The following is a 13,711-nucleotide window of genomic DNA, read 5'->3' as shown; positions in this document are numbered from 1 at the left end:
TCTTTGCTTTCATGCTAACCTGCCACAATCACTGGAGAAGGGAATTTACCTGAAGAGCTGTATGGACTGTCTTGATTGATGTAAGAAGATCCATTTTGATTGTGGGCAGCACTCTTGGGTAGCAGCCCAGATAGAACAGTTTTTCAGAAGGAAGCTTATCCCGCCCTTGCTCTCCTGGCCTTCCCTTTGAGGTGATCTGCCCTGTAGCTGCTGCCTCTGCTTCTGCCACTGACAGCAGAACCAGCATTCCAAGCTTCCATCATGGACTGGGGACCAGAGGCTCCAGGAACCATCCAGACTTTGAATGCCAGATTAGGGCCTACTGCCTTTTAGACTGAATAAATTACTAGTCACCCCACTCTAGTGTGAGACAGCTATTCTAGGACCTACTCTGACTGTGTGGCTTATGAGTTCTCAGCTTCTTGGATGTGATTTAGCTTCTGTTGCTATTTTAAAACACACTTAAGTTCTGTGCTATATACAAATGTGTGTGTGTGTGTGTGTGTGTGTGTGTGTGTGTGTGTGTGTATACACATACATTTTCATTCTAGTTCTATTCCTCTACGCTTTTCCAGGCTCCAACGGTTAGATACTCTCTTACTCCTCCTGCGCTTCCTGGAGAATTTTACTCTTAAAACAGCAAAGGAAACAGCGTTACTGTTGGCTTCTCGAATGTTTCACAGTTTGCCTAGTTGACCGATCAGAAAGGGTTCCATCCTGAGCCCTTCGTATTTAAGGCAGAGACAAAGATGATTTTTTTTTTCATTGCTAAGTGGAGTCCATTGTCAATGGGATTCAATTCAGGGCCTCAGAAAGACCCATCCAGCCTGTGCATTCACCACCTAACCCAGCAAGTGCTGGAGGGCAGCATGAAGTTGCTCTGGCTTGGAGCCATACCAGGGGGGTAGCCATCACTTTCAAGTCCCTGATGGCCTGAGCAGAAAAATGTTGACATTAGGGAGAAGCTCTTACCAAGAACTCCCAAAGCAGTAGAAAGGACTCACCATACTGTCCATTGACAGGGACTGGAAAATAAACACCAAGAATTAGAGATGAGGGCACAGAGGAAGACCTTATTTTTTTTCTATTCAAAAAGATAATGTTTCCATACCCATTTTACAAATTACTTCTCATTAAAAATTCATTTATGAAAATATTGACAATTGCTAGTCAAATGTTCAGATTTGTGAAGATTTTGCCCATGAAAGCTGTAAGCTTTCTTGAGTAATGAATCAATTAACAAACAAACAAACAAACAAACAAACAAACAAACAAACAAACAAACACCTTTCCAAAACCCAGAAAGGCAAAACCCTAGGGTTGCAATAGTAGAAATCGGTCAGGTTGGAGACATGAGTATCGAGGAGAGGAAGTAAGCAGAGCTCAGCAGGGTTATTAATTTATGCATTATTTAGAAGAAGGATGGATTTGATCCTCTCACTTAAAAGAAATTTCTGGAATGCCATCCATTTGTTGGGAAATGCAATAAAAATCCAGCTGTGAGTGAGGGACACATCGTCCCTGTCTACTGGAAATGATAGAAGAACAGTTTAAATCCAAGTTTTATTTTATTTTATTTTATTTTATTTTATTTTATTTTATTTATTTATTTATTTATTTATTTATTTTGGTTTTTCGAGACAGGGTTTCTCTGTATAGCCTTGGCTGTCCTGGAACTCACTTTGTAGACCTGGCTGGCCTCGAACTCAGAAATCCGCCTGCCTCTGCCTCCCGAGTGCTGGGATTAAAGGCGTGCACCACCACGCCCGGCTATTTTATTTTTATTGAGACCAAATAATTAGTCACTGTTACCTACATATCATGGTTATCATGGCTTTTGTATTTGAGGGTTTTTATTTGGTATGCATTTTCATGTCATTCTATGTAATCTTGGCAGAAACATTCTAACTTAAGTTCCATATCATAGACAAGAAAGCTGATTGAACTTAAAGAAATGTTGAACATCCTTAGCCAACGAGGAAACGAAAATCAAAACTATTTTGAGATTTCATCTTATACCTGTCAGAATGGCTAAGATCAATAACTCAAGTGGCAGTCCATGCTGTCAAGTATATTTAATAAGCAGAAGACTCTTCCTCCATTGCTGGTGGATTGCAAACTTGTACAGGCACTATGGAAATCAGTGTGGCAGTTCCCCAGGAAGATGGGATTGGATCTACTGTAAGATCCAGTTATACTCCTCTTGGGAATATTCAAAGGACACTTCAGTGTACCACAAAGACTCAACTATGTCTACTGCTGCTCTATTCATAATAGCCAGAAAACTACCCAGATGTCTCTCAACAGACAGAAGAATGAATTAAGAAAACGTGGTACATTTACCCAATGGAGTATAACTCAGCCATTAAAAACAAAAAACAAAACAAAACAAAAAATAACCCACATTATGATTTTGCAGTCAAATGGATGGAACTAGAAAAGATCATCCTGAGTGAGGTAACTCAGACCCAGAAAGACAGATATGGTATGTAGTCACTAATACGTGAATATTAGTTGTTAAGTTAATGATAACCAAGTTACAATCCCTAGAACCACAGAAGGTGGGTATAGAGGATGAGAGACTAGAGGGAACAGAGATCTCATTAGAAAAGGGAAATAGAATATATAATTATGGATGGATGGAGAGAGGCTGGGATGGGAGGATCTCATGGGGAGGGAGCTGAGTGAGGGAACACAGGGAGAGACAGCTAAAGTTAAGGAGTATTTGAGGGGTGGTATGGAAAATTAATGCAGTAGAGACTTCATAAAATATATACATATATGGAGGAGGTCTCAATGAAAGCACCAAATATTACTAGTGTTAAAAAACAAGGTAGAAATGTAGTGAGTGTCTGCTAATGATCTACTTGTAGATCATTGTTCAGCCATCATCAGAGAAGTTTCCTCCTGCAGTAGATGGGAACGAAATCAGAGGACCTGACATTATCGGGGTAGGAGTCTCTCCCTCCCTTCAGAGCTCAGGAAAGGGAAGCAGAAAGAGTGTAAATCCAGTAGGGACGAGGAGGACACCAGGAAATAAGGCCCTCTAAATCAGCATAAGCAGAGGTCACCAGGACTCACAGAGACTGATGCAGCAAGCACAGGGCCTGCATGGATCTGCACCAGGTCCTCTGAGCATATATTATGGCTTCCGGGTTTGTGCTTTTAATGGGAGCCCTAAGCGTGAGAACGAGTGGGGCTGATTCTTGTGCCTACTCTTAGACTCCTTTCTTCTGTTGGTTTGGTTTGTTCAACTTGGATGTGATAGTTTTTGTATTATCTTACTTATTATTATTTTTTTGTTCTTATCTCTTAGAAGCCCGTTGTTATCTAATGAGAGTCAGAAAGAGAGTGGATTGACATGGTAGGGGAAGTGGGGAGAAACTGGGAAGAGTAGAGGGAGGGAAATAATCAGGATGTATTATGAGAGAAAAAAATCTATTTTCAATAAAGAAAAAAGGAAGGAAGGAAGGAAGGAAGGAAAGAAGGAAGGAAGGAAGGAAGGAAAGAAGAAAGCTTGTTAAGTGGCTAGTAGGTGACAACACAGATTTGAATCCAAACTCTAACCTTAGCCCACAGCACACTGTATGAACACCTTCCTGTCCTGTCCTGTCCTGTCCTGTCCTGTCCTGTCCTGTCCTGTCCTGTCCTGTCCTGTCCTGTCCTGTCCTGTCCTGTCCTCCCCTCCCTTCTCCTTCCCTCCTTTCCCCTGCCTTCTTAAGTACCATGTTTGGATATGCTTCTGTTTCTGATGGGCCTTGCCCTATCTGTTGCTTAGTCTGATCACCTGACTGGTATGTAGATGATTATCTGTCTGTGCCATCCACTGGGATTTTATTTTACTAGAATTGTGTTTCTCAGCTGTTTCTTGTGTGTGCACTGGCTTTGCCGAGAGCATTTTTTTGTTTTTTGTTTTTTTGTTTTTTGTTTTTTTGGCCTTTTGGTTTTTCGAGACAGGGTTTCTCTGTATAGCCCTGGCTGTGCTGGAACTAACTGTAGACCAGGCTGGCCTCGAACTCAGAAATCTGCCTGCCTCTGCCTCCCAAGTGCTAGGATTAAAGGCGTGTGCCACCACTGCCCGGCCTACGAACTTTTTTAAATAGATGAACCCACATTTAATTCCATTTAAAATTTAGTAAGAAGCAAACCCTTTGTAGGCATGAACTGACACAAATGCATGCATATCCATGGGCAGTGACATAGCCACTGCTGTAGGTACCTCTCCTTCCTGATTTCCCCTCTTGTTCTTAAGGTGCCCAGTCCTGCTCATGGCTCTCGCTAATGTGCAGAAGGAGCTGTCCTCTATGTAGATCCCTTATCATCTTAGGCACAAGACCAGGGTCTAGCCTGTCTACACGGGATTAAAATATAGTTCTCATTTAAACAAGCAAGTGTGATTCACTTTCTGTGCTTCATAAAATATTTGTTAAAGAAAAGAAAGCAAGCGAAACTCTAGTGCCATTGCTACTGTTTCTTCCTCTGTCCATTGAAGGATTTTTTTTTTCAACCTGTGACTACTTTCTTTGGGCTCAGGAGAGGAAATTCTAAGCTGTACAGTAAAGTCGGGGAATACAGCCTCACACGAGGAAACTGAGGAGCTAAAACTTAAGAGAGTACCAGGCCTGTGGTGGAGAGAGATGCTGTCCGACCCACTCTATCCCCATATTGAGCCATCTACTCACTCACAACCAGTAGAGTCAGCCACATCTGCGTGAACACCACACAGGGTGAGAATGAACCAGACATCTGCTCACAGGTAGTGCTTTCCTCTGGCTCACAATGGTAGTCAGTCACGGCTCCAAGGAGAAATCTGGGGAACTGCTCTTCTAAAACAGTTGAGTGTAGCTTGAATCAGAAAAAGGAAGTAGAAGTAGCCGTATTTAACGGTTAATTAGTTTCCTGCCCTACAGACAAAGTGAAAACTTTGGGGTTTTAATAATCACATGCTTTCAACACCACACTTTGGCTGCTGGGGAAATTACCTTAAGGAGATTATGAGAAGATGGTTCTATAAAAAATGGCTGTCATTCATCACTGTCTGAGCACGTAAGTATCAGACATGATCATGGCTGTGGTATTGGTATGATAACACCATTAATGGTAAGGCGAAGCTACATACACGTAAAAGAGCAACACCATCTCAGCTGCTGGGAGAGAGAAAGTGAGGTGTGGATTGGAATTTGCAGAGCATCCTTGATGGAGCAGAGGTAAGAAATGGAATGTATGTGTATATGAACAACTCTAAGGGTACCATTTTCTCCTAGAGAATGCACAAAATCAACAGTTGTGTTTGAGAAATTAAGGGGGAAATAGGTATTTCATTTTGTCTTTCTCTGCTGTTTTCCCCCTGTAAATTACCGTGTGAATGGATTGCTTTTAAATTTAAATCTAATTTTTTTAAGTCGAGTTTCTATTCTGACATTGTGTCAACAAAATTCCCTGTAATGAAAAAATGATAGTTTTTTTTTTTCTTAAAGACAACTTTTCTTAGTTTCTTTCTGGACTCAGACCTGGATCTTCCCAAAGAGATATTTAATTTCATATTTATCAATGCCTCTGGTATTTTTGTCACATCAATATCACTGAGTCCTGAGGAAAGCATACAGGGATAAGGAGATTAATCTGTCAGAGCTCAGGAGGAGAATTTCAAAAGGAAGCTGAGACAGAAGGGATGGCTGTGAATATTCTGCGTGTCTCCTGTAGATATGGGCACACATTTCTACTGGGCATACACTTGAGGGTGGTATTCCTGGTTATAGATCATGTAATACTGTGTCCAGTTCAGACAGTGTTGTTGAATGACTTTCCGATATGACCAAGTCAATGGGACCCCACCAGGCAGCATAGGAGAGCTCATGCCCTCCCCCAGCAGATATGTGCTCATCTTGTACATTTTATTTATTCATTTCAATGAATTATGAGATTCTAACTTTTTCATATTATATGGTTTATTAATTTTTAAAAGAGAAGGTATTACTACTATATATCTCTGGATGGCTTGGAGTTCATGCTGTACACTAGGATGACCTTGAACTCACAGAGATTTGCCTGTCTTTGTTTCCTAAGCACTGGGACTAAAGGTGTGTATCACTATGCCTAGCAGACTTTTTCATGTTTTAAATGGTATCTTAGGTAACTTTTCCTAAAATGTGAAGTGTTTGTTCAAATCTCTCACCTTTCTCATCTTGTTTTGTACTTCTTTCTTCTATCCGGAAGATAAGTTTTTTGGGCACATTTGTGAAACATCTTTTCTTACTCTGGCTTCTCTTCTTGGTCATTGCTATTGCTTTCTTATGAATTATTATTTCAGATTTGACATAGAAGAATTTATCAGTCTGTCTTAGGGTTTTGCTGCTGTGAACAGACACCATGACCAAGGCAACTCTTATAAGGACAATGTTTAATTGGGACTGGCTTACAGGTTCAGAGGTTCAGTCCATTATCATCAAGGTGGGAATATGGCAAGGTGGGAATATGGCAGCATTCAGGTAGGCATGGTGCAGGAGGAGTTGAGAGCTCTCCATCTTCATCTGAAGGTTGCTAGGAGAAGACTGGCTTCCAAGCAGCAAGGATGAGAGTCTTAAACACCACACCCACAGTGACACACTTACTCCAGCAGAGCCACACCTTCTAATAGTGCCACTCCCTGGCCTGAGCATCTACAAACCATCACACAGGCCTTCCATTTATGGCTAGGGATTTTTACAACCCCATTCATAAACTTTGTATACTGCAAAGGTGGTAAGGACATTCTCAGCTTGTCTCTAGATATCTATAATATCATTATAGCTAATTTTTGTGTGTATTGTAAGTGAGCATGTTTATTTGTATTTAGTGCATAGAGTTTGCACAACAGTTTCATACAGGATCACGTAACTGGTTGTGGGGATTGTGAGAACGTTGGCAACAGCAAAATGTTTTTGAAGATATACTGACTCCAAATCAACTCAAAACAAACGTGATAAATATAGGACATTCTGGCAGTGGTTGCCCCTGTTGCATGAAGGGAGTTCCTTCTGGCCTTGGAACTGAACATGCATCCTGTGGGTTTACAATGTGTATGCCACCACTCTACCCAGCACCAACAAGCTCTCCCTGAAGCTTTTTATATATTATAAGCTGCAGCATTCTTACTGTACATATAATGGTTTAATTCTGGAAAACAAAGACGGAGCATTTTCCTAACAGCCTTCTTCAGCATGTGTTAGATTAGCACATACTTGGAGCATGTGACAGATTAGCACATACTTGGATAGTACTACGTTGGGAAGTTTGATGATTTTTTTTTTTTGTAAATTTTTTTTAAAGGATTGGCCCGTCTCTGTAGAGAGAGGTACTTATGGTCAATCTGAAGAGCTGGCTTTGATTCCTGAAACCCACAGAGTAGAAGGAGGGCACCAAACCCTGCTGGCCTCCCTGTGCATGGCCATGGCTTCTGGAAGTACATACATATTTTTAAAATGGCTGCCTGAGTTGCTGATTCATTGGATGGATTTCTGCTTTGAACCAGTACAGGATTTCCAGTTTCTGAAGTGGCACCAAAATACTTCTGACATCTTGGACATCATAATTCTGTAAAGCAGTGTTCTATACACTGATGATTATAAAACTATTAGCAAGCTCTGAAAAATATTGAATGTATGTGAACATTCAACCAAGAGGTGATTCTTCATGTAAAACAAACACACCCATCTCATCACTATACAAAGTTGCTTTCATCTTTGTTAAATGGTAAAACAACATGCATATAAAAGAATTGTTTAAAAATAAATTTCTTCATAATTTCCTACCAGTAAATATTTGAGATGTGTATTTGGTTTACGTACCGACTACCTGGGGTAGTGAGTAAATGAAGCATAAGAAGCCATGGTTTGAACACGTTATGCAGCTGGACTTGCAGAAATTTGATTCATTCTTTTAAATTTGTTGCATGCACAGTTCGATTGCTTGGGAATACTGACAATTTTGTTACTTTTTAAATACTTAAATCCCTTTCCCTCTGACTAGCACCCTGAGGTTGAACTTCAGCCTGGTGTTGAGGTGGCAGCATCCTCTTAGTCTCACAGGGAAAGCAATTAATAGCCCACCATTAAATGCAATGTTTTCTGGAAGTGTTGTTGGCAGATACTCTTCATTCATTTGAGTAAGTTTCCTTCTGTACTGAGTTCAGTTATAGTTTTCTTCAGTAGAGGATGTACGGTGTTTTAGTAACTGTCAGATTGGAATTGGTGGAAACAACTTGGAAATAAAGGCAGCAAACAGACATTTCAAGTAGCAGAATTCGTCCCTCAATCAGAACAATGGAAGACCCACAGTCTATGTGGGAGTAGGGACTGTGTGCAAGTGAAGTGGTGCAGAAAAGGACTGGGATGGAAGCATCTGCCTGCAAGTCTGTTCCAGGGCAATCTTGTGGTGTTGGACGTGCACACCTATCAGCAGACTGACAGCCCACAGATGTTATCAGTCAACTTCCCCAGCCTGAGCTTCTCATCAGCCCAACACTTATAAATCAGTAACTTTTCTGTTGAGACACCCAACAGAAGCAAGTTCATGGCAGAAAGGTTAACTGGATGCACATCTTGTGGGGGAGCTGGATGACCTTGGCCTTGCAGACTTGGATTACTGCAACTGGGGACAAATTTCCAAAGACCTGGACCAGTGAGAGACATTTCACATTCAGGGCACAGCACTTTAATAAATATTTTTCAACAGATTAAGAACATAGACTTCTATTTTGTAGTTCATAAGAGTTTGTCCTAAATAATGGCTATTGAGTTTTTGTTACCACCAGTTTTGCATTTATGTTATGATGGCATGATTCTTTCCTCTCTCTCTCTTTGTCAATATGGCAAATTACATCGATAATTACAAATGTGAGGTCAGCTCTTCATTCTGCTTGTCTGTGATATGTCTACCGACTTTGGCGTGTAAGTTTGGTTTTTGGATTTTGGCACTTGTGTTCACAAGAAAGACAAGCCTGCAATTCTTTCTTTATTAATTTCTGTGTCAAAATTATAGTCGTCTCATAAACCAGATTTTTTTTGCATTCTTTTGAAGAGGTTTTGTAAAATGACTGTCACTTGTCCCTTAAATATTTGGATGGATTCACTATTTAAGCTAACTATTTATTTTCTTGGTGTGGAGGTAGGAGGATGATTTATTACAGATTGGGTCTTGAAAGTAATATGGGTTTATTCAGATACCTTATTTTTGTGTGTGTGTAGGGTTGCACTTCCTGGAATTTGCTTGACTGTGTTTCCAAATCACAACACAGTTTACACTGTCTTACAGTGTCCCCAATGTCTGTGATGTCCGCATCATCTCACAGGACACAGCAGGGAGTCCCCTTTCCTTTCCTAGTTGATAATCATGTCTGCTAAAAAAATAAAAAATAAAAAAACCTCCTTTTGCCTCTTATCTGTCTCTGTAAGGACTCATGAATTGAGTTAGCTCCCTTGAAGAACCTTCGGCTTTGTGGGCTTTCCATACTGTGTTTCCATGTTCTGTTTCATTAATTTATGATCTTTGTTGTTTTCTTAATTCTTCCTTTTAAAATTTAATTCGTGTTTGAAGAACTTCATAGAGAGACATTTATGCCTTTGTTTTTTTAAACCAATTTTCTTTTCTAACGAATATGTTTATGCTCTACGTTTCATCTAAGTGAGGCTTGAAACTGCAACAGCTGTTTTGACATGTTATAAGGGGAGAGGTTCTGTCGCTAAAGTCATTTCACCAATTGGCTCTTGATTTGTTAATAAAGAAGGTCATGGGCCAATTGCTCGGCACAGGGTACTGATGGGACTTCTGGGCCCCAGGAGGACAAGGGAAATGCAAAGAAGGAGAGGGGCTTTTTCTGCCATGCTTTGGAGGAAGAAGAATGAAGCTATCATGTAAGGCCTTGGGGGCAGCTAGGGCCTGCGGCCTCTGTGACAGGCGGGTGGCCAAAGATGTTTGGCAGGGGCTGGTGGAACAAGCCACTATGTTTAGGGCAGGAGGAGAAACAAAGATAAAAAATTGGTAAGGGCACACCTTTCCATGTAGGAGTTATCTGTGTCCAGCAATTGTGCCATGGAAGGCAAACTGTAAAGTGACAAGCTATGTGTGTGCCTTTTATCCACGGATTCAAGGGTCTTGGATTAGGGCTGGCTGTAGTCAATCCTGGAGCTAAGCTGGTAGAACAAAAGGGAGCTGGGAGGGGCTGGTAGCACTGCTGTGGTCTTGGGCAAAGGTGATAGCCTGGTTCTTTAAACTACATGCAACAACATGTCATAGTTCTATGGTCATTTTCTTCAAAATACTTAAATTTCATTCAGATTTCCTTTGTGGTCAGTGGTATAACTTGAAGCATATTGTTATATTTTATAACTCTTAGAAATCTTTTTCTTTTATTATTGATCTCTAGTTCAACTCTACTGTGGTCTGAGAACACATTTTACAATTTCAGTTTACAAATTTATTGAAGTTTGCTTTATAGATTAGCACAAGCAAGATTTCCTAAATATTTTGTATTTTATTTAGAGAAAAAATGGATTAAGTATTGGTGCTGACTTTCATTGTCAATCATATGATCATCTATTGTGTATGGCAGTTCAAATATCCTGGTCTCAGTTTGTTTTCAATCAATTATTGAGAAAATTTATGGTAACATTTCTCACCATAATGGTGAATTTTTCTGTCTTCCTTTTGTTCATACCTCTTCTTTTGTTTTAAAGTTTGGAGTTATTTTGTGAAATGTGACAACACTTAAAATAGTTATCTTTCCTCAAGATTTGACATGTCCTTTTTGTTGATATTTATTTTTGAGATTTTGTTTTAATTTAAACATTTCTCTCTTACCTCTCCTCCCCCAAAGCCCACCCATATACCCCTCTCCACTCTCCCTTAAATTCATGTTCTCTTTATTAATTGTTATTGCATGCACATATGTATTTGCATATATATATATATATATATATATATATATATATATATATATATATATATATATATATATATATATACTCCTATGTATAGCCTGTCAGGTCCTTATAATGTCACTTGTATGCATGTTTTCAGGGCTGGTCATTTAGCACTGGACCACCAGTTATTGTGCTCTTCCTTGGGGAGGACAATCGCTCTGCTTCAAGTTTTTTCTGACTTCAGTTGCCTGCAGTTCTTTGTGTAGGGCGGAGGCCTTCTGAGCATCTCTTCGTTTAATTTGGCATGTCTATTGATGTCATCTCTGTTCAGATCATGCTTGGGTAGTCAAGTTGGTGAGACTTTATGGGTGCAGCTTCTGATATTAGTAGGAGACACAATCAACAGCAAAGCCCCTGATCCTCTGATTTTACCATCTTTCTGCCCCAGTTTCTGCTGTGTTCTTTGAGCCTTAGGTGTGGGAGTGTTTTTCAGATGTATTCACTGGGACTGGGCTCCACAATGTTGCATTTTGATTGGCTGTGGTTTTCTGTAGAGATCTCCATCTCTCCCAAAGAGAAGACTACACTTATCCATGAGTATAAATGACAACTAATTAAAGGTTAGTGGAGGGATTATGCTGGTTAGTAAATTAGTGGTGAGAGATACTCATCCAAGAACCATGATTTCACTTGTATTAAGTAGTTAGCAAGGTTTTCAGTATTAAGCATAGTATCTCTCTTGTTGAATATATCTCAAGTCCAATGACAGAGCTGTTTGTTGATTACTGCCAACATATGTGTACTGTAGTGGCTAGTTTTGTGTCAACTTGACACAGCTGGAGTTATCACAGAGAAAGGAGCTTCAGTTGAGGAAATGCCTCCATGAGATCCAACTATAAGGCATTTTCTCAATTAGTGATCAAGGGGGGAAAGGACCCTTGTGGGTGGGACCATCTCTGAGCTGGTAGTCTTGGGTTCTATAAGAGAGCAGGCTAAGCAAGCCAGGGGAAGCAAGCCAGTAAAGAACATCCCTCCATGGCTTCTGCATCAGCTCCTGCTTTCTGACCTGCTTGAGTTCCAGTCCTGATTTCCTTGGTGATGAACAGCAGTATGGAAGTGTAAGCCCAATAAACCCTTTCCTTCCCAACTTACTTCTTGGTCATGATGTTTGTGCAGGAATAGAAACCCTGACTAAGACATGTACCACTGCTACTCATAGGCTATTGTGTCATGCTGGTCATAGCTGACTAGGACTGTTGGTTGCCTCTCACCGTTGGAAGTTTGCATGATGCCTTCTGATACCATGAACACTAGTCGTCAGAGATAAGGTATTCAGGTTAGTTATAGGTCAAGGGCCTCTAAGCCCTGAATCTGAAGAAAATCATATATTCAGCAATAGGAACTTAATTTCTATCTCTGTCTGAGGTCTTCTGTTGTTCCATATAAATTTTAGGAAATTTATTTTTTTTTCTATGTGAAGAATGAGATGGGATTTGGATTTGGATTGCCTTGCATCTGTAAATAGCTTTCGGTAAAATGATCCTTTTAATAATGTTTATTCTATCACTCCATGAGTATGGGATGCCTTTCCATTGTCTGCTGCATTTCCTCTTATCCAGTGAAGGGTGGAATCAGCTTCCCTGCACAGCTCTTTTTTTTTTTTTTTTTTGGTTTTTTGAGACAGGGTTTCTCTGTGTAGCCCTGGCTTGTCCTGGAACTCACTCTGTAGACCAGGCTGGCCTCCAACTCAGGAATCCGCCTGCCTCTGCCTCCCAAGTGCTGGGATTAAAGGCGTGCGCCACTACGCCCGGGCCCTGCACAGCTCCAGCTCTTGAACATAAACATGTTCTCAGGAGGCAGCTCAGACCAGCGATGTCTGCACGGCCTTTGGTGGTAATATGAACCATGGACATAGACACAGCTTCACATAGACCCAGCTTCACATAGACTTAAGCTTATTCTCAGGTGGCAGGGCAAGCTACTCCCATCAGGCTGTTTCTCTCTACCTTGGCCTCTCCAGAGTGCTCAAACCTTTCCTCTTCTCTTTCTTTCCCACCTCTTCACTGCATATTTGCACTGTAGTGGCTTCTATTGTGGGCAGGCCACATAGTAGCGGGTGAGCCTTTGGGTCTCTTCCACCTTCCAGTCAGCCATATCCCTGACTGGAAATTTTTATTTATCCTTTTCTCTAAGTTGGTACCTCTCTTTAAAACTAACATGTGTTTCATTTAGACGACAGATAGATGGATTTTGTTTCTTAATCCATTCTGTCAGTGTGTGTCTTTTGGCTGGAGAATTAAAGCCACTGATATTTGAAATTATTACTGAAATGTGAATATTAGTTGTGGATATCATGTTACTAATATTTGTATTGTTGCTTGTATTCTCGGTGATATTTTATGTTTCAATAATTTCTTTGTCTTTGTATTTCATTCCTCTGTCTCTGTTATGCACATTCATCTCTTCAGCTTGAATTAATGATTGCTGCAGACCCTCTGGGCCCCTTTGTCTGCGTGGAACGGGTCTCTAGTTGCAGGTGGGCAAAGCATTGGATGAAATGACAGACAGATGCACACAGGAGAGGTTGTGTAGAATCTGAATGTAATTTGTCAAATCGAGCATCAAACTTTTTATACAGAAGAAAATAGGGAAGTTGAGTGACACCAGCAAGGTACAAAGAGGTTACTGGATTCTTACACAAAACAGAGGAATACAATCACAGAAGGTCTGACAGGAACCACTTGGGATAGAATTCATTGTTAATAACTGGGATCAAAAAGAGCTCCACCTAAGGTCCACTTAATCTTAGAAGC

At 40.5% G+C, this 13,711-nt stretch overlaps 1 protein-coding gene across 2 annotated transcripts in view; it reads right to left on the bottom strand.

Annotated features, from left to right (window-relative positions):
- LOC110291615 (Fc receptor-like protein 5) overlaps positions 1-4,837 on the bottom strand; it is a 55,248-nt gene extending 50,411 nt beyond the window's left edge. For both annotated transcript variants that reach the window (XM_021158842.1, XM_021158841.1), the window contains exons 1-2: positions 4,683-4,837; positions 1,005-1,025 (exon numbers count right to left, since the gene is read on the bottom strand). In XM_021158842.1, coding sequence (XP_021014501.1) covers positions 1,005-1,025; positions 4,683-4,746 — 85 coding nt within the window. In that variant the 5' untranslated portion in view covers positions 4,747-4,837. The remainder of the gene's footprint in view (positions 1-1,004; positions 1,026-4,682) is intronic.
- Between the last annotated feature and the right edge of the window lie 8,874 nt (positions 4,838-13,711).

Source organism: Mus caroli, chromosome 3 (assembly GCF_900094665.2).
Source record: "Mus caroli chromosome 3, CAROLI_EIJ_v1.1, whole genome shotgun sequence".
In the NCBI taxonomy this organism is placed as follows: domain Eukaryota; kingdom Metazoa; phylum Chordata; class Mammalia; order Rodentia; family Muridae; genus Mus; species Mus caroli.
This window is presented reverse-complemented; position numbering and strand designations above follow the sequence as displayed.